At 37.8% G+C, this 25,439-nt stretch overlaps 1 protein-coding gene across 2 annotated transcripts in view; it reads right to left on the reverse strand.

Moving 5' to 3' along the window:
* tmem135 (transmembrane protein 135) overlaps positions 1 to 25,439 on the reverse strand; it is a 421,403-nt gene that overhangs the window by 206,700 nt on the left and 189,264 nt on the right. For both annotated transcript variants that reach the window (XM_039744170.1, XM_039744172.1), the window contains exon 5: positions 24,119 to 24,184. In XM_039744170.1, the coding sequence (XP_039600104.1) occupies positions 24,119 to 24,184 (66 nt within the window). The remainder of the gene's footprint in view (positions 1 to 24,118; positions 24,185 to 25,439) is intronic.

Consider the following 25,439-nt stretch of genomic DNA (forward strand, 5'->3'; position numbering starts at 1 on the left):
GCCACCCCCTGGTCTGAAGTAGTATTACAGTTTCCCAGGCCCTTTAGCTGTCTCCTAAACGCACATGTGTGACACAGTTTGCCACTGTAGATTCTACCTGTTTCACTGAAAGTTGTTATGATCTTTTACAACAAATCGCATTTTCCTGCCTCCTATTCCTTCTCATTTATTCTGGTAAGTTGATTCATTCAGGTAAGACCAGGACAACCAGATTTCAATGAAGTGTTTATTCAAAAGTTGAAAAATCTTAATCATAAGTGTTGTCTGCAATAATTTAATGATTACATAAAAGATTCTATTAAATTGGTATTAGGGGGTTGCTGATAAATGATTACCCCTGTTATTTTTTGGGTGTGTTTGTGCTGATGCTTTAAATGTACAGGTTTCACCAAATACAATACAATTGACAATGCTAACATTCTAAACAAAATGTCTCATGTTCTCAAAGGACCAATAAATATGCACCAACTATGCAACAACACTAAAAAGAATAAGAGGACGTAGGAAGATGTCAAATGTACACAAAGAACTAGGAAAATCATGAGTGGTTTAGTAACAAAAACAAAATCTGCCAAGGAGAGTTGATTGGAGAAGGGTCTGGCTGCAGACCATGCACTCTCAGCCACATGCACGCTCAGCCACTGACGTCAGATGCATGCTTAGCCACAACAGGAAGTGCAACCGGGGATATATATATATATATATATATATATATATATATATATATATATATATATATATATATATATATATATATATATATATATATATATATATATATATATAAATATAATATCAACATTTTTACTCCATACCCAATGAAATAGTCAAATGTATTTAATGACACACATAAGAAAAAAATTCTAGTTTGAATCTGAATGCGGGTCTAATTTAAAAAAGTCATATATCTACATAAACATAACATGTTCTTATCTTTTGGTTGTGTCGGTCAGCTTACATGGGACAATCCCAAAGTAGGTCACTCTCAAAAAAAAATTAACAGGTCCCACTTGACGCCATATGCTTTTGCAGATCTTTGCATTAAAAAAAATGTGTTTTAAATTATCACAAAGCAATGAGCTGCCAACCTACTGAGTTTTAAGCAATTAGTTTGACATTACAGCACTATGTGCCTCAGACGCTACGTCTGCAGCCCAGATAGGAAACTATTTACATTAGATATGCTTGCATGGGGACTGCCTTGAACAGCTTTGCCACACTCTATACAAGAGCCTGTTAAGTGTCACTAATAAAAGCAAAAAGATAAAATGACATCTGGGGTGACTCATTACAGAAATGCTGTACAACTTTCAGATTAAAGTATATCAAATTACACATTTGTTAAACGTCATAGTAAAATGCAAGTTTTTTTGAAAACTGTTTTAATTTCAGCATTTTTATGATATGTTCCTATTTCTGGAATTATTGTAAAAAAGTACATTTGGGATAATAAATATTTTTTTTTAATTGGAAGAAGGTTTTTCTTTCACATTTAAGGTCCTGTGGGGGAAGACACAGGTGTATTACTGTGAATAGGCATTGTGGGAGAATTGAAATTACTGTTTCACCTCATTAAAAGCAAACTCTTAAGAGAGGAGGTGAAGGAATGAGAAAATATACTGCAGTTTTTCAGCTGCAGCATACTAGCATAAACAATCTAGCTTAATTAAGAATGGTCAAACTATTCATGTTCTGTCAGCAATGTTGCAATCAAAGACAATGCCCTTACAAAAAACAATATGGAAACGTCTTTAAAACAAAGGAGCACCCCTTTTAAAAGACATGAAAAAGCGCGTTGCATATGTTCCACAATGCATTTATTCACACCTCATCCAGTATTCTCACATGCTTTTTTACCAGTTGTTGCCAACATATTATAAATGTTAATTGATAGATTTTCTATTTCTGTAGAAAACTGTGATTTCTTACTAAGTTTGTTTCCCAAGACCTCACTGTATTTTGCTTATAGTTTTTGGCTCATGTCTTCCAGTTCAATTTCCACTCTGTAATAACTTGATCACCATACCTAAAGCACAAGCTAAGATTTACTGGTGCATCCCCAACTCTTCTATTATCTGCTAGAAAAGACATGGTATAGCCATTACATCAGAATGTTAACATGATGAGCAACATGTGGTGTGACATATTATTATGATATTCTTAAGAATTTAATTTTTTTTTATTTAAGGTTTATTATTTAAATTCAGCAGTATCTGGTGCAGCTAACACAGCTATCTCTATTATTGATATTGAAATCTAGAATACATAGAGATGCACTAAACTTGCACAGACAAACAAAAAAAAAAACACTATTAAAAACCAGCTTTTTACATCTGGCCTTTTATAAGTTGAAATACTGTATATTTACTGACATTGATTAAAATTAATTATATAAATATAAATACATGTTTTCAAATTTTACCATTGTGTCTTGAGATAAGTATGGCTTTCTTCATAGAACACTACAGTAAATAAGCCTGATTATTCATATTTAAACTCACCATCCCAGCCACAGGGGATGCACAATGTGTTTCTTTGTGCTGGTCCCAAGCCCGGATAAACGGGGAGGGTTGCATCAGGAAGGGCATCCACTGTAAAATTTTGCCAGATCAATATGCAGACAACCACCAGATTTCCATACCAGATCTTTTGAGGCCCAGGTTAACAATGACCGCCACCAGTACTGTTAGCCAAAAGGTTTCTGGGGGAAATTGGGCTACTGTTGGCCCAAATGTTTTATAAGAGCAATATAAAAGACAGGTTAATTAGAAAAGGTTAAAAATATATTTGATTTTAGAACTATTTTGGACTTAACCTCTAGACACAAATGTAGCACACAATATATGGCCTTGCTAGCACGATGATATGTTAAAATCTGAAACAGTATCAAAAATACAGAAAATAACAGGGTCCTTTGGCACAGCAAATTTAACAAACAATATTACTGAAGCATTTCTTTGATTCTGCTGTCGGTATGAGATACATCTAAGCAACCAATATAAAAGCATTTTTTTCTTTCCTTTTATCATCCATTACTTGCAACATTAAACTACCAGGCAGAAAAAATCAGTTCACTCAGCACATATGGTTTATTGTTCTTTGATCACAGGAAACTTGAAATTGCTAGAGGAAGAGCAATGGGACAAAACACACAAGGTTGTATTCATCAAAGTATTAATGTAGTATTAAAGACCTGCACTTATAACCATACGTATCAAAATTTAATTCTGTGAATGAGTTACTGCATCCTGAAGTATCAGAAATGGTACCTGTATGCACATGAATTCACGGAGGACAGAAATGATTACCAATTAGAGGTCTAATAACTGAAATGTTTGAAGTTTGGGCTATGTGCTTGTTATGGATTCTGTCTTTTTTTTTCCTTAACTTCTTCTACATTAAGTGCTAACACATACACATAGGAGTTTTTAAAATAGTTTGAACATTTCAACAATATAAAAATGCTAAAAAAAATAGACACTCTAACTAAGCAGTAGCAAGTCCTGGACACATTTAGAGTGGGTTCTTTTCTTGCATCCTGTACTGCTGGAATTACCACTGGCTGTAGAATCTTGTAATTGGAGGAAGTGATAACAAAAAAGATGGATGGACTTAACATGGTTTCAGAGGAGAATGTGCACCCCAGCCAGGAAACCAGTAAAACAACGCAAAGGAAGTGACTGGTGTGACAGGAAAATACTTTTGTACATGGCTGGTATGATTTAATAAAAGGACCAGAGAAAGCTGTGAGTAGGGAGCTGTTCCATCCCACATACGCCACATGGTTCTCATATGGCAACCCAGTCATGACAACCACTGGAGTGCTTGAGAAATGGAGTCTGGAAATGAAGCCCTGCGGAAGTACCCTACATGCCTATAGAGGGCACTGTCGGGGGAGGACCTCCCTCTTTTCTTCATAGCCTGGAAGAGCTTCGGGTCTAGCCTAAAAAGGAGCCCACTGTCACAGATGGACAAAACAGAGTTGAGAGGCAGCAGGCAAAACTCAATGGAGGAAAGAAGGAGGAAGAATTTTTTTGGTTTATTTGTTATTGTGGCTGGAGAGATGATTGTTTAAAGGTGCTTGTTGTGAATAAATATTCTTTATTTTACCACATCAATACTCCTTTTGACCCTTATGCCTCTGACCCATTCTGATCTCTTTTTGTTGAGAATGGTCAACATTTACTGATAATATGAAAATGCCAACTAGGACAGTTTTTTTACAGATCAACCATACAAAAGATTCAATGAACATGGGTCAGCCGAGGACAATGTGCTCACAAAACAGAATTGATATTTAATTGCTGATCATGTGGCACAAAATTAGAACACATCAGCAACTTAGTTTCTAAAAATGATTGACCTTTCAATATTCCGCATTTATAATACAACAAAACACTAGGAACTGACCATCTGCTAAGGTGTCACCAAGTAATTCTGAAACTCTTTTTTTTTTTTTAAAACAATTGGGCAGAAGACAATATGTAAAACAATTAAAGACAGTAAAGTAGTTAATGTGTGTGTTTGTCTGTCTGTTACCATGAGTCACATCTTGATTTAAGTTAGTTTACAGATTTTTTTTTTAATTAAGAAAACAGTTACGTAGTGTTAGCCCTCTGATTCTTCTGGACTCACTACTAGAACATGTCTGATGTGGACATGATATAATTAGGCAAAAACTACATCATCAGATACCTCTGCAATGCAATGAATCAAGACTTGTGAAATGTGAAAATGTACTAATTTTCTGTCATGTAAAACTTTATGCTTTATTGTTACTGATATACAGTAAATAATAAGCAAAAGATATAAATAAATAATACTTAGAAGCACACCATGGAATGAAAATATATTGAAAACAGGATTTAAAGTAAAGGTCCCGGTGCAAAATAAATACATAAAAATCAAACATTTCTAATTCCATGAAAATTCTAAATTAGCATAGCAGAAAGAAAGTGCTGATAAAAAACATGATTACACAAAGACATATAGTATGTGTCCAGTTGTTTCAAAAATCAGATTTTGCAATGGTAATACAACAAGAATTGGAAAGAAAGTCTGTATTTTAATCTGAAGTAAATTCATTCCTGCACTAAATTACTTTGGCTTGACTTTCACAAATTCTGGGATAGTTTTTAATGAAACTGGATTCCCAACATTCCAGAATTTACTCAATCTCCCTCTGTCAATCTTCTTCTTTAACCTCCATTCTATTTTGCAATCCTGTGGGAAGTGTCTACAAATTAAACATTCTTACATTCTCACTTTACAATCTTCATAACCTACAATCTTCCCAAAAAGGCTCCATCTTTGCAATCTCCATTGTAATTGGTGAATACTAATATTAAACTCTTCCTTTATCACAGATTTGGATAATTTATACCTGCCTGTCTAACAAGACTCTGGATGTTCTATTCAACAAAACTTACATATCCTTAATAAGCATAAAACAATGAATTTATAGACTTATAATACATAACCTTGGAAAATTACAGAATAGGGAATGTCCCTGATCTCTTTTTGGGGGGTTATCGCCACAGTACCCGTTTTATTTAACTGCTTTACATTCTGCTAACTTTTCCCTTTTCTCTACAGGCACTTCTTTAACTTAAGCACTCCACTATCTTTCTAGGAGGGTTACGTCAGGAAGGGTATCCGGTGTATAATTTTACACAATCAATATGCGGACAACAATACAAATTACCATACCAGATCGGTCAAGCCCCGGATTAACAATGACTGCCACCAGTACTATTAGCCAACAGGGAAACTGTGCTACTATTGATGGAAGAAGAAGAAGAAGAAGAAGAAAAGGGGGGAGACGTGGGAGACGAGGCAGGAGGAGAGGAGGAAAGTAAGAGAGTGAAACTGAGGGTAGGAACTTTGAATGTTGGCAGTATGACTGGTAAGGGGAGAGAGTTAGCAGATATGATGGAGAGAAGGAAGGTTGATATATTGTGCGTGCAAGAGACTAAATGGAAGGGGAGTAAGGCCAGGTGGATTGGAGGTGGATTCAAATTGTTCTATCATGGTGTGGATGGAGGAGAAATGGGGTAGGAGTTATTCTGAAGGAACAGTATGTCAAGAGTGTTTTGGAGGTGAAAAGAGTGTCAGGCAGAGTAATGATTATGAAGCTGGAAATTGGAGGTGTGATGATGAATGTTGTTAGTGCATATGCACCACAAGTTGGGTGTGCAATGGGTGAGAAAGAAGATTTTTGGAGTGAGTTGGATGAAGTGATGAACAGTGTACCCAAGGGACAGAAAGTGGTGATTGGAGCGGATTTCAATGGGCATGTTGGTGAAGGGAACAGTGGAGACGAGGAGGTGATGGGTAGGTATGGTGTCAAGGAGAGGAATGAAGAAGGTCAGAGGATAGTGGATTTTGCCAAAAGGATGGACATGGCTGTGGTGAATACGTATTTTAAGAAGAGGGAGGAACATAGGGTTACGTACAAGAGTGGAGGAAGATGCACACAGGTAGATTACATCCTATGCAGAAGAGTTGATCTGAAGGAGATTGAAGACTGCAAAGTGGTGGCAGGGGAAAGTGTAGTTAAGCAGCATAGGATGGTGGTCTGTAGGATGACATTGGAGATCAAGAAGAGGAAGAGAGTGAGGGCAGAGCCAAGGATCAAATGGTGGAAGTTGAAAAGGAAGACTGCAAGGTTGAGTTTAGGGAGGAGGTGAGACAGGCACTGGGTGGCAGTGAAGAGTTACCAGACAGCTGGGAAACTACAGCAGATGTAGTAAGGGTGACAGCAAGAAGGGTGCTTGGCGTGACATCTGGAAAGAGGAAGGAGGAAAAGGAAACCTGGTGGTGGAATGAGGAAATACAGGAGAGTATACAGAGGAAGAGGATGGAAAAGAAGAAGTGGGATAGTCAGAGAGCAAAAAGTAGACAAGAGTACAAGGAGATAAGGCACAAGGTGAAGAGAGAGGTGGCGAAGGCTAAAGAAAAGGCATATGATGAGTTGTATGAGAGGTTGGACACTAAGGAGGGAGAAAAGGACCTGTACCAATTGGCTAGACAGAGGGACCGAGCTGGGAAAGATGTGCAGCAGGTTAGGGTGATAAAGGATAAAGATGGAAACATACTCACAAGCGAGGAGAGTGTGTTGAGCAGATGGAAAGAGTACTTTGAGAGGCTGATGAATGAAGAGAACGAGAGAGAGAGAGAGAGAGAGAGAGAGAGGTTGGATGATGTGGAGATAGTGAATCAGAAAGTGCAATGGATTAGCAAGGAGGAAGTAAGGACAGCTATGAAGAGGATGAAAATGGAAAGGCTGTTGGTCCAGATGACATACCTATGGAAGCATGGAGGTGTTTAGGAGAGATGGCAGTGGAGTTTTTAACCAGATTGTTTAATGGAATCTTGGAAAGTGAGAGGATGCCTGAGGAGTGGAGAAGAAGTGTACTGGTGCTGATATTTAAGAATAAGGGGGATGTGCAGGACTGCAGTAACTACAGGGGAATAAAATTGATGAGCCACAGCATGAAGTTATGGGAAAGAGTAGTGGAAGCTAGGTTAAGAAGTGAGGTGATGATTAGTGAGCAGCAGTATGGTTTCATGCCAAGAAAGAGCACCACAGATGCAATGTTTGCTCTGAGGATGTTGATGGAGAAGTTTAGAGAAGGCCAGAGGGAGTTGCATTGCATCTTTGTGGACCTGGTGAAAGCATACGACAGGGTGCCTCAAGAGGAGCTGTGGTATTGTATGAGGATGCCGGGAGTGGCAAAGAAGTACATGAGTTGTACAGGATATGTACGAGGGAAGTGTAACAGTGGTAAGGTCTGCGGTAGGAGTGACTGATGCATTCAAGGTGAAGGTGGGATTACATCAAGCATCAGCTCTGAGCCCTTTCTTATTTGCAATGGTGACAGACAAGTTAACAGACAAGATTAGACAGGAGTCCTGTGGACTATGATGTTTGCTGATTACATTGCGATCTGTAGCGATAGTAGGGAGTAGGTTGAGGAGACCCTGGAGAGGTGGTCTAAAGAGGAGAGAAATGAAGGTCAATAGGAACAAGACAGAATACATGTGTGTAAATGAGAGGGAGGTCAGTGGAATGGTGAGGATGCAGGAGTAGAGTTGGAAGGTGGATGAGTTTAAATACTTGGGATCAACAGTACAGAGTAATGGGGATTGTGGAAGAGAGGTGAAAAAGAGAGTACAGGCAAGGTGGAATGGGTGGAGAAGAGTGTCAGGAGTAATTTGTGACAGATGGGTATCAGCAAGAGTGAAAGGGAAGGTCTACAGGACGGTAGTGAGACCGGCTATGTTACATGGGTTGGAGACGGTGGCAATGACCAGAAAGCAGGAGACAGAGCTGGAGGTAGCAGAGTTAAAGATGCTAAGATTTGCACTGGGTGTGACAAGGATGGATAGGATTAGAAATGAGTACATTAGAGTGTCAGCTCAAGTTGGACGGTTGGGAGACAATCTCAGAGAGGCGAGATTGCGTTGGTTTGGACATGTGCAGAGGACAGATGCTGGGTAGAGCTGCCAGGGAAGAGAAAAAGAGAAAGGCATAAGCAAAGATTTATGGATGTGGTGAAAGAGGACATGCAGGTGATGGGTGTAACAGAACAAGATGCGGAGGACAGAAAGATATGGAATAAGATGATCCACTGTGGCAACCCCTAATGGGAGCAGCCGAAAGAAGAAGAAGACTCCACTATTTTCTAGCTGACAAAATATTTGTTAAAATTAAAAAAATTCAAGACAGAAAACAATGGAATTAAATATACAATGTGCATTATGCACCTTTTTTATTGCAGTCTTGGTTCACAGAACATCAACAACACTCCTCTGAAAACAAACTAGATTTCATCATTACTAATAAATACAGAGGCAAGTAAAAGTTTGGGCACTCGCTTAAAGTGTCTGTTACTTTAAATAGTTAAGTAAGCAGAAGATGAAATGATCACCATAAGGCATAAAGATAACACATTTCTTTTCAGCATTTTATATAAGATCAGTGTATTGTTTATATTTTGTACAATTGTGCAGTGAAGAAAGGAAAAGAGCAACATGCAAAAATTTGGGCATCCCAAGATATTTGAGATTTCAGATAACTTTTCCCAAGGTTTTAGACCTTAATTATCTCATTAGGGCTTAGGGCTTGTTCACAGTCACTGTTATGAAACCCCAGGTGATACAAATTGCAAAGTTGTATAAATTCTCTGACTCCTCAAACCTTGTCCCAATGATCATCAGCCATGGGGTCCTCTAAGCAGTTGCCTAACATTTTGAAAAATAAAATAATTGATGCTCACAAAGCATGTTAAGGGTACAAGAAGACAGCAAACAGTTTTCATGTAGATGTTTCCTCATTTCATAATGTTATTAAGAAATGGCAGTTAACATGAATGGTGAAGGTCAAGTTGAGGTCCAGAAGACAAAGAAAACTTTCTGAAAGAACTGCTCGTTTGACTGCTAGTAAGGCAAATAAAAAACCCTGTCTGACTCCAAAAGACCTTCAAGAACATTTGCAGACTCTGGAAAGGTTGTGCACTGTTCTACTGTGCAGCAACACCTGAATAAATATGACTTTCATGGTAGAGTCAGCAGAAGAAAACCTTTCCTGCATCATTTGCCAAAACCTTCAGGCACCATGTTGCAGCCAGTGGCACAGGGGACATGTCATTGCTAGAAGAATGAATACATTCAAATAAATACCTGGAAATGCTGGAGGCAAACATTACAACATCTGTAAAAAAGTTCAAAGTTTTAAAAAGTTGGGTCCCACAACAAAATAATCATCTGAAACACACCTTAAAATCTACAATGGATTCAAGAGGTGCAAGCTGAAGGTTTTGCCATAGCCCTCACAGTCTCCTGACCTAATCATCATTGAAAAGTTGTAGATAGATCTCAAAAGAGCAGTTCATGCAAGACAACCCAAGAATCTTGCATAATTAGATGCCGAAAATACCTCACGCTGTGATACTTGCAAATGGGGGTGTTACTAAGTACTGACCATGTCGGGTGCCCAAACTTTTGCTTCAATTCATAACTGTGAATGAAGGAAATAAAAATGTAATCTTGCTTAATATAATAAAGAATAGTGTCATCTTTAACTTTAAGCGTTTTGGTGATCAGTTCATCTTCTGCTCACTTGACTGTTCACATTAATAGACATTTTAAGCAAAGGTACCCACACTTTTGCATGCAACTGTACATCACTGTGCTTGACATTTTAAATTAGCTATGAAATATGCATGGCCTCTTTGCCTACTTTTTGACAAAAGTTAAGCTTAGACTGACACCTAGATACTTAAGTATTAAGGCTGTGCTACAGAAAGCATTTTACTCAATGTCAGGCATGTTAATAAAGATGACAAGACCTCTATCAAATGGAAACATTCAAACCATGACAGTCTGCAGGGAAATGAATAAAGCTGAAGGTCAGATAAAATATTCCATAACATTTTTTAGCTACAAATCTTTAGTGTGTTCTGGTCACAGACAGAAAAGCAAGATGAGCAGAGTGTTATCATTATTCATCGCACTCATTTTATTAAAAAAGGATAAACTAGTAAAACAGCAGCTACCATTCATAATTCCATGTAATGCATTTTTTCTAAATCAAGACACCCACACAAAGCGGAAAAGAAATGAAAAAAAGAAACTTGGCAAATGACAAGAAAGTGGCTTATGTTCCTGTTGACTTTAAGATTCTTGTTTAGATGATGTACCATCTTTCAGCCTTTAAAGCTGTTTGAATGAAGAAGTTAAAATCAGCATTATAAGTTGAGCAAAGTGCTAATTTTCTTGAACGTTCAAGCACTTTGATTGCGACTGCCTGCTTTGAGGTGTCTGTCTGTATATATAATACTAGCATATTACCCAGTGGCTTCGCTCACTGAGTGGAAGGGAAAAATGTGTGGCTCTCATGAGGCAACGGCATTAATGTCCCAATTCTATGATAGATTTGCCCCCGCATTTTAAATGTTGTCATAATGCCAGACTCTTTGGTAGCAGCAGTGGTGCCAAACGACATCATCTGAAAACACGAATTGTATTTCCTAATGTTCTGTAGAAAATTAGTTGAATGTGGATTTGCGCCAGAAATAAGAGTTCAGAAGAGTTCAGAAATAAGACGGTTCAGGTGGATGTCTTAAAGGTTTTAATTTCATCTTGCCGTCTGAACAACACATCCCACGTGTTTCAAATGTAACCATTTCTCCTATTGAAACTTTTGGATGTGGGTAGTAATCTTTTTCAATGTTATAACTGAATCCCTCAATATACAGACCCTGACGCCCGTGTGACGTGGTAGCCTGTGAATACTGCATTGGTCAAATTCGATTCTGTTTAGCACGTTGTTCGGGTGTTTGTGAGGCCCTCAATTGTGATTGTTGTATACGTTGATCAGCGAGCCTGCGAGCCTTCTCTCTCGATCTGCTTCTGTCTCACTTTCTCTGTGTAACCTGACTGTTGTGGTCATAGGTAATTTCCATTTCAAACACGAGTGCGCAAATGCATTATATTATGTTCTGTGGTCATCCGTAATTTCTGTTTCAAACGTGAAAAGAATTTTATATATATATATAGATATAATATATAATATATATTTCAGGAAACATGTGCCTCTATAATATACTGTGTTGAATGAGTCTGAGGTTTCAAAGCTACACCTTGATCTATTGAAGTGTCAAATTGTTAAAATCAGACCATTTTTTGGCCATTTATATATAAAAAAGATCAAATCTGATGAACAAAACATATTCACTAAAATTTGCCAATTTAGTTTCTGCATATCAGCTGTTAAGATTTTGACATAATCATTTTTTTTTTCAGTTTTTTTCAAACAACAGCCTTCCACTCCACCCTAATTCAATCCTCAGTAAATCTGGGAAGATAAGACACCACCTGGATATCTCTGCTTACTGTCTCATAAATCAGTTTTAAAAATAGACAAGAAAGTCAACAAGTAATTTTAAGAAAAGGAAGAACAAACAATTGCATGTCACCAAAAACAAACAAGGGTGCTGACAGCATGAAAAATAGAGCCAAGCTGTTTAAACAAGACTAAGGGTGAATTATAACAGCTGTCAAATTCAACCTTGTTTGCAACTCCTAAAAGAGAAGCAAAAAAAAAATCTTTGAATGACATGTAATGTTATCTCCAAATTCTGATTAACAAAGTCTCAGTACTAGCTTTTCACAGTAAGGAAAAGATTAGTGAGCTCAACCTCATCTTCTGCTTGCAGAATAATAAACGAGATTGATAGAATTGTTTACTGAAATCAAAGGCGAGTAAAACACACACACACACAGAGGAAAAGATTATATTCCAGAGATAACAGAGATACTGTACAAAATGTTTCAAAAAGATGCACTTTACAGGATACATGAACAGACATTAAGATAATCCGTTTAAAGACGTAAACTGCAAATTAACAGTTATAGACAGGCCCAAAGATATGATATTTCCATATCCAGTTATTCTAACTAGTCAGGTCTTGAGTTTCTCCTCAGCATCTATGTATACCTGCACACTAGGCTACCTAGACTTTTTTTATCCTACTTTACCTCTTTATTTTTTGCATTTACCTTGTATGCTGCATTATCTTTATATATGATATGTTACCATGGCTGTTCATTTGTCTGTCCAGGATTTTAAATAACCTGTAGCCAGCACATTTGTTTCCTATCTATCTATCTGAAAAAATCTGTTACAATGAATATCTTTACAACAAAATTTTCATTACAACAAAGTATTTTTATGGTCCTGACTGTTTCCCCATATGACACGGGTCTTTAGAAATGCCCAAAAAGAAACATTGTAAAAAAAATTCTTTCTTCGAATTTTGCTCATACTTTTTTTTTTGCTGTTTTTGTTTTCAGTGGTTTTCAGTGATACCTTTTGCTTATCGCTCGTCAACATTTGAAAAACATCCATTGGAATTTAACTCATTGTCACCCTCCTATAGAAACAGCAGACACGAAAAAATGATAACAGTTCATATTAGAAAAAAAAAGTAACATTTTGCAGCTCTCGATTGTGGCAAAAGAAAAAAAACATTGCCAGTGAATTTGGAATTTCGGCATCGACACTATCAACTTTCTTGAAAGACCGAGCAAAAAAAGAAGACAAATCTTGGGTTGCAAACGTATGTGAACTGCTGCATTTGAAGATGTCGAAAAGGTCATTTGTATGTGGTTCAGTGATGCTCATTTAAGAAACATTCTTATTAATGCAGCACTCATTCAAGAAAATGTGAGGTTTCTAAACTCTCTTGGTACCTCCCCCAACTGGACATCACGCTAATAAGCGTCCCGAAGTGCAATCACCGCGTCTGTGGAAGACTTTATCTGTTGCCAGGGCAAAAGCAGGCTCACAGCTCTGCTGCATCTCTCCGCCAAAGAAAACAGAAAAGATCTTGATGGGTAATGCAAGGAACCATGTAAATGCAGGTAACAGGATTACTTGGCCACTAACCTGGCCACAGCCTTGCCTGACTGCTGTGTCTGTTTAAAGGAGAGTGGCAGACCCCGCCACAATAAATAACCCTGCTGTTCCTGTTTCAAACTGAATAAAGCTGGTTTTGCTAAAGTATTGAGACTCAGCCTCGTGTTTTGGGGTGTAAGACAGGGACTTATAGTGTGACCCCGATCTTTTAGGATTCACTTTTGTGGTACCTCACTGCACCACTGTGAGCCTGCTATTGCCCAGCCCCAGCAACAGACAAACAATCTTCCACAGACACGGCAATTGCACTTCAGGACACACTTCAGTGTGACATTCCCGTTGGGTCTGGGGTGGAGGATCCCAAAAGAGTTCAGAAACCTCACAATATGAAGAAGAAGAAAAGGATGATTTGGCTTCTGATTGATAATTGCGCTGCCCACAACATGCATCCACATTTAAATAATGTTTGTGTTGAATTCCTCCCACCCAATTGCATGGCAGTGCTTCAGTCACTGGATTTGGGCATCATTCGCACCCTGAAAGTGTATTATCGCAAGGAAATGCTGAGAAAAATTCTCATCAGCATAACTTGTAGACAGGAGGAGATTAAAATTAATGCGAAAGAAGCTATTGAAATGATTGAAGATGCCTTGACGCAAGTTAAAGAAAGCACTAAAGCTACAAATACAGAATCTCATTACAGTAATCCCTCGCTATATCGCGCTTCGACTTTCGTGGCTTCACTCTATCGCGGATTTTATATGAAAGCATAACTAAATATATAACACGGATTTTTCACTGCTTCGCGGGTTCTGCGGACAATTTGTCTTTTTACTTCCTGTACATGCTTCCTCAGTTGGTTTGCCTAGTTGATTTCATACCAGGGAAGCTATTGGCGGATGACTAAGAAGCTAACCAATCAGAGCACGCAGTTAAGTTCTACTGACTGAGAAGCTAACCAATCAGAGCACGCAGTTAAGTTCCTGCGTGCTGAATGCAGTGTTAACCAGGAAGTCTCGTCTCACTCATCAAGCATCAACGTGTTTCACTGTGTAAAGAGTTGTGCTCTTTTGTGTTTATCTTTGTACATAGTCAAGCCCTTCATTATGGCTCCAAAAAGATCTGCTACTGCTTCAGGGGCTGTGCCCAAGCGCCAAAGGAAGATGTTAATGATTGCCGAAAAGGTAAATATTTTGGATTTGTTGAAGGCTACGATTCTTTTTATTTAAAAAGTAGGAAAGGACTATAAGATCTACGGCCGCAGTGTCCTTTTAACCAGGGTGCAAAACGAGTTGTAAGTGGATGTAATAAGGCAGTAGTCTGGATGGAATCTGCTTTAAGGATTTGGATTGAAGACTGCCAGAAGAAGAACAACGGCAGTGCTACACAATCGCCTGAAGTGGCTCCTTTAGAAGAGCTGTAACGCTCTCCTTTGTTGTGCAGTAAAATTAAACTCATTGTTATCGGACAAGTCATCGTGTCATTGTTGGTGAGTAACCATAATTAATTTTCTACTTACAGTACTTAGTACATGTACGTATGTTTAGTGTCACTGTACACACATTTACTGTATGCGGTTTTTCTTGCATTGTACGTATTTATTGCTGGTGGCCTGTCTATCGTAATGGCTGTAACATATGTGATATCGGAGACACTCAATATCTTTAAAATAATATTTAGGTTTTACTGTATATAAACAGTGTGTTTATATACATAATTTCAATGAATCTTACCTAATATCTAAGAGAATACAAAGGGATTATGCTGTATAACTCTGCTGGGAATATTTATAAACAGTGTAGGAGAGTTTATAAGGGCTTAAAATATATAAAAATAACCATACAAACATATGGTTTCTACTTCGCGGATTTTCACCTATCGCGGGGGGGGGTCTGGAATGCAACCCCCGCGATCAAGGAGGGATTACTGTACAACTAAATATTTTTTAGGTCCCTGGAACTTCGTTGTAACAGAATTTTATCTCTATCTATCTATCTAATGTCAAATGGACACAACTGGGAGTGGGAAACTGTGCATATTATTTATTATTATAAGAATACAAGTTACAATACAATTTCTATGGACAAATACACTTCAGATGAAAACGCTGAGCTAACCTGAAAGAACAACTTAAAAATGTATACCATAATATAATTTGCACATGGATTTGAATGTGCAATACTTCAGCTAGACAGTAAAAGGCCTTTGAAGGCATCACTTACTAATAGTGTTGAGGTAGAAGTCAAACTTTATCAGACACCATAACATTTATTATTCATGACTTCCAGTATACTACTATATGATCATATCAGATCCTCTAGAATGGAAAATAATTGTCTAATAATGTATCTTTTAAATTCATATTAGTTCAATTTAGGCTTCACTGTACAACAAAGTTTTTACTTATTGAACACTGTTGGGTGTTTCTTATAGATTTTTGGGTGCTGATCACGAATATCACATCAAAATTTACCCATCACGTACCATTTCAGTTTTGTCATGATTTTTCTTATATTTGTATCCAAAAATTTTCGCCCCTGTAAGTGACTTATTAACAATGGTTTGTGCAGCCTGGGCATGTCCGGGCATGGGATCAGGCCAGGATGGAGGCTGTTCTGTGGAAGTTGACATTATTAACAAATTAACAACAGTTAATTTTACAAGTTTGAAAGACATTTTATTAATAAAGGAATCAAAGGATAAATCTTAAATTTAATTAATGTGAACGTTGCACATATGAGATTGATGCGAGGATCAATTTTCGAAAGACAGACGCGCATTTCCTTGTCGATCATTTAAAGTCTCTCACATTTCTTAGACTTCATTTCCATAAGTGTTCCGTTATCTGTTTTTCCAACATAAAATATTTTTTTTAAATATTATCTTTTTAATCAACCAAAAGTTTAAAAACACTAGCAATTTTATATATTTTACGAAAGTTTTCGCAGCGCCCCTACAAAATTCCACGGTGCATAGACGTTTTGGTGTCGGGCAATATGTCTCGTCAATGTCGTAACAGCTGCGATACATTCTGCTATATCTGTGGCGAATATACACTTGTGCCTCAGAGATGTTGGATGACTGCTCTTGTGAAGAAAGCTTATCATCTGTATTTCGGCTGCAAAATTGGTGATTAAGAAAAGGAATGGGCGCCTCACATTTGTTGTGTGACATGTGCTGTCCGTCTGACAGCCTGGCTCAGATGCACTCGAAAGACGATGCCATTTGCTGTTCCGATGATATGGCAAGAACAGAAAGACCATGTGACGGACTGTTACTTCTGTTTGACTAATGTGTCTGGTTTCTCTGCCAAAAACAAGAAGTCAATTGAATATCCAAATCTGCCGTCAGCAATGAGACCCATGCCATGTGACAACAGTCTTCCAATTCTGAAACCACCAGAGGATTGGACCTTAGACAAACCAGATGAAGAAACTGCAATGCAGGGTAGTGACAGTGACATTGACCTGGATTTTGAACCATGCTCATCAGGGGCCTCATGTATAAACGGTGTGTATGCACATAAATGTTGCGCAAGAACTTTTCCATGTTCAAATCACGATGTATAAAACCTACACTTGACATAAAGCCAGGCACTTTTCCACGGTACCTCATACCTTGTCATACACAAGTTCTCTGCTCGGTTTTGCAGACTGGCGGCACCCAGGGTCAAAGCAGTGCTACTGTTCCTGTGTGGTTACTCCTTATTTTTCTGACGCGGCTTTATAAATACACTGAAACTAACCGCATATTGTTTATTAGTGTAATGAATCTGATTGTAATTAACTTGTAACAATAAAATGGTCCAGGGAATAGCCATAGTATTCCAAATACCATAACTGCTTTAGTGTTGTTACTCTCACTGCACCTTCTTCTTCTTCTTCTTCTTTTAGCTGCTCCGGTTAGGATTTGCCACAGCAGATCATCTTTTTCCATATTACTCTCACTGCACCACTCGGAGTATTTATACCACTGTATCGGAGTGTGAATCACAGCAGCAGCTGATTGGAAAGAGAATTATCGTTATACAGCATCAGGCACACGCTACCTCAGCCACGGCAAAACGTTTCAAAGCCTTTCCTGTACGGACGTCGCGGTTCAGAAACAGTTTCATCCCAAGAACTATAAACACACTCAATCAATTGCTCCTTGTAGAACGGTTTGTACTTATAAGTACAATCACCCCACTGTAAACTTGCACTACAGTTATAATATCTCACAACCTGGGCCACTTTATAAAGTGCGTATTTGCATATGATGACAATATCATTTTTAAGATGAAATACAGTAAAATATGTTTATTATATTATACAGGTAAAACTTTAACTTCATTTAAATAATCTATATTCTTTACTGGGACTGGTGTGAAGGATAGAATAATTAAACATGTACTATGAAGATAGTTCAATGTTCCTTAAACGTTTTGAAGAATCCGCGCTCTAAGCTTACAGATGGCTTAACGTCTATTACAGAGCTGATTGTGTGGCGATCGGTTACTTGAAGAAAGAAAAGCAAGGACTGCAGGGGCAGCATCACCAATATATATTGAATATAAAACAGAAAGAGAAAATAACGACACAGCTAAAAACGCAGCGGCAAATTTCGGCAAAAGTTAAACGCTTGTGTCATGAGCACGAGGTGGCTATGCAGTGTCTGCAACGGACGTGGCCATCCACCGTGCATAAGATACCATATTGACATTGGCAGGCGAAGGAGCCATCGATTCTATCTCTGCCCAGGGCCGCCACAAGCCTAGAGCTGCCCAAGAGTACTGCTGCAATAAATAATTTCATCGAAGGTCGTGCACAATCACTGTGCCGTGAAACCCATGTTTAATAACGTGCTTTTACTCCTATCATCATGAAAATTATATCACGTATACATCTCAGTATTTTAGTTATTCAGAGAGCTGTAATATCACGAATGTAATGGATTCTGTGTCCTGTCGGAGGAAGAGAGCCAGTTTAAGAAGCAAGTATTGATTCACACACATAGAAGATCACATACAAAACAAAGCATTTAACGTGCTACTTTAATTACAATGTGATTTGAGAAACTGGTTCATTTAACAATTTTAAGATGACGTTTATGATGTTCTACTTTAATGACAAAATAAACTACATGATTAAAGTGAAAATTTCAAGAGTGAACTTGACATTTCGTGCTTTTTTCCCCACTGTGTGCCTTTTTATTCTCTGTATCCTAATAAGCTTTCATATGACACTCAGACGGTGGACTACGACTCGCCTTTTCACGCCGACTTTGATATCTTAGCTTTCAAGTTTCCCCAACACGCTATGTCACTCAATCAACTTCCTTTTGTTGATTATACCATGGTTTAATTAAACTTATAATATGTTTTTCCTTTGCCTCCACTTGATATTCGCTGAAATTCTTATATTTTCCCCCGTGCTTTTACCATTGTCTTTTCACAGAAGGCTGAGCTTAAGGGCGATTTATATTGATTTGCATATTCAAAGAGGCATAATTCTGGGAGGAGTAGGGGCGGGATATAAGGCGCGTGCACGAGCTTCACTTTTCACGCTGGCCGGGATTTATGTAGCGGAAGAACGTGGAAGTTGGAGTACACACAGATTCCTGCATCTGGATTTTTCTGTGCGTAAGCACATTTCGGCTTTTGTGCTTACGTCATGTTATAGTGCAAATTCTATGCACGGCGTTATGCATGAGGCCCCAGGCGATCCACATCTGATAACACAGTCCGAATTGAACGATTTGGTCAGAGATTTGGGTCTGTCAAAAGCAAAAGCTGAGCTGCTGGGTTCGAGACTGCAGGAATGGGGTTTGCTGTCAGCAGGTACGAACATTTCTGTGTTTCGAGGCCAACATCATGATATAAGCAAATTTTTTGCACAAGTCGACAGTCTCTGTTTCTGTTGTGACATTGAAGGATTATTCTTGGCCTTGGGTTGTGATCACAACCCGGAAGAGTGGTGTCTCTTCATTGATTCGTCAATGTTAAGCCTGAAAGCTGTTCTGCTACACAATGGCAATGTTTATCCTTCATTACCTGTTGGCTATGCAGCACACATGAAAGAAACATATGAGAAATATGGAACTGTTGCTAAAGCACGTCCAAGTATAGCAAGTACAACTGGAATATCTGTGGAGATCTTAAAATCATTGCTCTGTTACTAGGACTGCAGCTCAGCTATACAAAGTACTGTTGTTTCATCTGTGAATGGGGCAGCCGTGCCAAAGAGTCGCACTATTCTCGACAGAACTAGCCACTCTGTAAAAAGTTAGTTTCAGGACAGAAATATGTGGCACATGAATTGCTTGTCAACCCGGCAAAGATATTTTTGCCTCCTCTTCACATAAAACTGGGACTCATGAAGAATTTCGTGAAAGCACTGAAAAAGGAAGGCAAAAGTTTTCGTTATTTAAAACAGATGTTCCCAATAACTGACGCCAAGATCAAAGAGGGCATTTTGTTGGCCCCCAAATCAGACATGTTATGAGTAACAAGCGGTTTGAAGATCTGTTAGTCAGGCCAGAAAAAATAGTCTGGATAGCCTTCAAAGATGTTGTTGACAATTTCCTGGGCAATTACAGAGCCCCAAGCTACATTCAGCTGGTAGACAAACTTCTCAAAGCATACAAGATAATGAAGCGCAACATGTCACTCAAGATTTCATTTCCTCCACTCACACTTGGACTTCTTCCCCGCAAATCTCGGTGCTGTCAGTGATGGACATGGTGAAAGGTTTCACCAGGACATTGCTACGATGGAGACACAATACCAGGGAAACCTGAACCCTTCAATGCTTGCTGACTACTGTTGGACACTGCAACATGATGCACCAGACATTGAATACAAAAGAAAATCAGGAGCAAAACACTTTTAATTCTGTTGAATTTAATAGCTTATGCAAAACAGAAATGTGACTAAATACGTTATTGTCAGTAAACATATAAATGTCTGTTTCTCACGAGTTCCTACGTGATGCAGTAAAACCAAAACTGTATTTGTGCATACCCAGTAGGTACCTGTCACAATCAAACATTTTCTAAAAAGTTTTTTTGCAGTGATCTATCAGGAGTGTAAGTCAATCCTGACCGTATCTGTGGGGTAAAGATGAACACAAAACTGGATGTAACTGTAGTCTAGACTAATTTACAATGGGCAATGAATCTACAATGTACTTCTTTGTAATATGAGTTGAAATCAGGGAAGTCAAAGCAAACCAACGTACATATGGAGAAAACTCCACAAAGGTAGTTGTCATCTGAGTGCAACTTGTATAACTTGAAGTAGAATAACAGTCAATGTATGTTTAAATTAAGTACACTTAAGTTGAAAATCATCTATGCATGTATGTATGTAACTTTTGTATCTATATACAGTCTATCTATATAATTAATTTTATTTGTATCTATATCTTTCACAAGGTTTTAAAGAAAAGCAGAAGCTAAGCTCACCTCAGTCGGGAATCACATATGTCTCTAGGTCTTAATGACCATCTTATGACCTTTTTAATTTCTCACTTCATCTTCTCTAATTGCAGTTTTTTTCACACCTACTCTGACCTTTTCTCCGCCCTGGCTTTGTACCCTCCTTCCCCTTCTATATAGGGGCCTGAGTTGCCTCAAAAGCTTGCTTATTCTAATCTATTTAGTTAACCAATAAAAGGTGTCATTTTGCTTGACTTCTCACTGCTCTACCACACAATTTTATCCCACAGCTCTTGGTGTATGCCATTTACATGCTTTCCTGAGGTCTCTCTGGGTTTTTCCTGAAAGTACTCTGATTTTCCTGTCAACTGACAAAAACATAGACATTACACTGACAGACACCTTTAGTCTGACCTTTTAAAGTTAGGTCTGTGAGTGTAAGTGATTGTAGCCAAGTTTCCATCCAGTTTTTTGCGACGTTTTGTTATCGACAAACAGAATATACGTAAAAAAAAATGTGCGAAATTTGCTGTCTCCAGCCTGTTTCCATCCAACTGGCTTTTTATCGATAAAATGGTGTGCGTGATGAGGTCATCTCCTCCAAAACGAACTGTCACATAAGTTTTGTTGTATCGCGAAAAAAAAATTTGCCTTTGAGCCGTTTCCATACGTAATTTTGTGTATGTCGCAAATTATCTACGTTTTGTTTTCCACGTTACACCCCCTCCACTAAACAAAGAAATGGAGAGATTATTCAGACAGTTTTTTGAAATTTGCCAGCTTACTGTTATTTCAGTTTCACAAATAATTGGAATTGTACATAATATCCGAAGACGACATCAGAATGAAGCAGTTGCTTGTCTGATAGCCCTAGGGCTCGAAGAAAGTACCCCAGTGTGACGAAACCCACGGGTATGGGAGAGACGACGGAATAAGACCTTTTGGGAGGAGGTGGTGGAGAGACACTTCACAGAAAATCTCTGGCTGCAACATTTTAGAATGACACGGGTGATGTTTGAGATGTTGTGTGGATTCATCAGTCCTGATGTTGCGCCCATCACAGGTTGTCACTGACCACCGGTTCCAACCCCAAAGCGGACTGCCATCGCCCTTTACAAGCTGGCAACATGCGTCGAGTATAGAGTAGTTTAAGAAACTTTCGGGGTTAGTAAAACTACCGTCCATCGATGTGTATATGCTGTGTGCACTGCTATTAAAGAAAAATTAATGCGGCGTTATATCAGACTTCCGACTGTAGCGGAGACCAATGAAATTGCATACCGCAATTCCTTGGTGCATCTTGTGCAACAGATTTACGGTGCGCTGGATGGCACGCATGTGCCTATTCTTCCCCCGACGAAAGGCTACCGCGATTACATTAATCGCAAAGGGTGGCCATCTATTGTTCTCCAGGCCCTTGTTGATGACAGGTGCATGAAACGAGACATTTGCGTTGGCACTCCTGGAAGTGCCCATGATGCAGCTCTGTTTGCAGCATCGGATCTGTACAGGTGAGCCTACCTTTCAACATCCCTTTAACAACTGAATTAGTTCTGTAACCTGCTTCCCTTAAGGTTTTTAATTAAAACTGAAATTTGAATTAATACAAAATAACGACGTTTAATAAAAAAAACTAAAGTTAATATTAATTAGAGAATTTCTCATATATGCCAAAACATCTGCCATTTAATAATAAGAAAAAAATGTTTAGATAATGAAACACACGGTTTATTAAATATTTTGACTGGCACAGTAAATTACCTTTGCGGTTTTTGTATTATTTAGACATCCTGAGAGACACCCCCAGGCTACAGTTCATGTGGAGGGAGTTCAGGTACCCCTTTTAGTAGCAGGAGACCCAGCCTATCCGCTACTGCATTGGCTCATCACAAGAAATAACAAGTCTCTTCATCAGACCATGCGAACCGCTCCGCTATTCTCGTTTTGATTGCACGTGATGAAAATGTATCATGTGACACATTTGTTTGCGTTAAAGCCCTTTTTTTCCCGACAAAAAGTGTTTCCAATGTAGTTTTTGTGACATCTGAAGTATCGATATGGAATTTATGCGCTAAAGTTAAACGGAAAAATATTATGTCGACATGTACAACATTTTATCGATAATTAGCATTTCCATCAGCTAAAATTTGAAGCGCAAAATATTTTTTCGCAAAAACTCCTTGGGTGGAAACCTGGTTTGTGATAGATTTGTGCTGATTCAGTGATAATTCCATGCAGGATTCCGTGCAGGATTCTGGCTTAGCTCTAACCTACTAACCTACATAGAACCTAAACTTTATTAATGTATTTATACATTTAAATAGTTTAGAATTAATTTTATAACTGCAAAACATAAAGGAATCAAACATGATAACTGAATATCCAAAATAACATTGTTTAATTATATAATAGGCTATAGTTTAAATGTTGCATAATTAGAGAAGCTGAAGAAGATAAAAAGAAAAAAAAATATTTTAGGAGTTTACTTTTCCAGTACTGGCTTTGCACCACCATCAAGCACAAGACAGGAAAAAGGACAATCAAAATTTGAGTTTTTAGTTTACTGGTTAGTTCTGAGAAAACTTTCCTGTAAAAGGGGAGAATGCCCAAAGTCTACAAAGACACTTACCAGGTTGTGAGAAACAACACAAATATGGTACCTGGGTGGATTTGTAAATCCAAATTATTTTAGTGTTGGTAGTAGTAAATAAATAGTAGTATTTTAGTATTGGCACTTAATAAATAAAAGTGAAATAAAAACTTAATTGCAGAGAATTCCTCAGTTAAAGAATATTTCTGTTTTGTTTTGCTTTACTGTTAACTTCAAGATGCTTAAAGTAATCCAAGAAATATCTTCATTTCTAGTTTCTTCATTTCTGTAATGCATATTTAGATTGCTGACATTAAAAAAAGAATAAAAAAGCACAATGTTATGTTAAAAAGAATGTAGAAAGATATTTAAACTCTAAAATAATCATTCCAACAACTTCAAAGCAGCTAAAGTAAAAACAAAAAGCCAGGACAATAAGAAATAATTTGTCTTTTACTCTTTCCTGAAAAAGGATTGACATGTTCTGTCCTTACAAAACTATTTCAATGGCTTTTGAACACAAAACTCAGAATTACATTTTAGCCTCTTCCCAAAGTTTCTGTACAAAACAACTAAATCACACTTTTGTCAGTTTGCCAATCAGCTCCAAACAAAGAGGTACAAGGCTTTTGTCCCCATCTTTTGTAAAGGGAGATGGATTAAAATGCTAATCATGTTGTAGAACTTACTTCCCCGTGCTTGATAGGTTTAATGGATCCTCTTGCAACTCCCATTCTAAATATGGTCTCAGTGGCCTGGAAAATCAAGACAACAAAGCAAAGTTAGATAAGCCTGAAGATGCCATTAATAACAGTAGTGTAAGCCTGAGGTTCACAAAGAACCAGACAACAGGGGTTCGCAGGAACATTTCACACAAGTTATTACCGATGTTTATTCTACAATGATGACACGGAAAAACTAGACCAAGAAACTATTTTTTTACTAAAAATATATATATTTTAAGAAGTTTTACAAGTTGATTAACACATGCTGCATGACATGCCAGGTTTACATAGCTATATAAGCATCTACATCTACTGTATACTGCTTAAAATGCATTTCAAAAATTAACCTAAACAACAAAAAAGTCATGATATTTACTTCTGCAGAGCAAAAATAAAATTATAAAATGCAGCATTATGAAACTGCTTCAATAGAGCTGGAATAAACAAAGAATCAGCTGACAAGGCATTATGTTTGTCACATGCTGACTTTAACAAGCAACACTGTCAGTAGGTTAACACAGGACATTTGTTGTTACTTGTTAAAAATTATTAATGGGATGTTCATTACACATAGAATGACTACTGATACTAAACTGAAATTTATAAATTAATTGACAACAGGCATCTTTGTGAGCACTGGCAAATACTAATGGATTTTATATAAAACAGGCCATCCAAACGTAGCCATATAATTTCAGGTCAGCTAAACCATTTTTTTTTTTCAGATATTAATTAATCACAAGACCTAGGGCAATTCAGCCAGTTTTTGGTACTATTTAATGGATGGTGCTGCTGGAATAGACTCCCATCCCTTGCCATCCTGTAACTGAATTAAATGTGTTTAAAGACTGATGAAAGGACAGAACAAAATTGAAAAAAATGGTGTACTAATTAGTTGAGTCACCACATGCATGAACTTTACATATTCTCCCTGTGTCTGTATAGGTTTTCTCTTTGTATTCCAGTTTTCTCCCATATCACAAAGGCATGATGTGTATACTGATTGTTCTGGATACATGGGTGAGTGTACCTTACAATGAACAGGCATCCCAACCAGGGTTGGTCTATGCATTACACACAATGCTGCTGGAATAAATGTTGGCCCTTGCAACTCCTTCTATCCCCTTACTACAGTGAAACTAGATGTTAGTTTGGAGATTGAATTAAATAAAGAATAGTTAACTAAATTTTACTCTTCTTAAAATACAATGCTTTTAAGAGTTACATGTAGCTGACCCTCTTTAAAACAAAAATAGATCATGAGCAGTACAGGCCACAGAAAATA

The sequence above is a fragment of the Polypterus senegalus genome, chromosome 2 (genome assembly GCF_016835505.1).
Source record: "Polypterus senegalus isolate Bchr_013 chromosome 2, ASM1683550v1, whole genome shotgun sequence".
Classification (NCBI taxonomy): Eukaryota; Metazoa; Chordata; class Cladistia; order Polypteriformes; family Polypteridae; genus Polypterus; species Polypterus senegalus.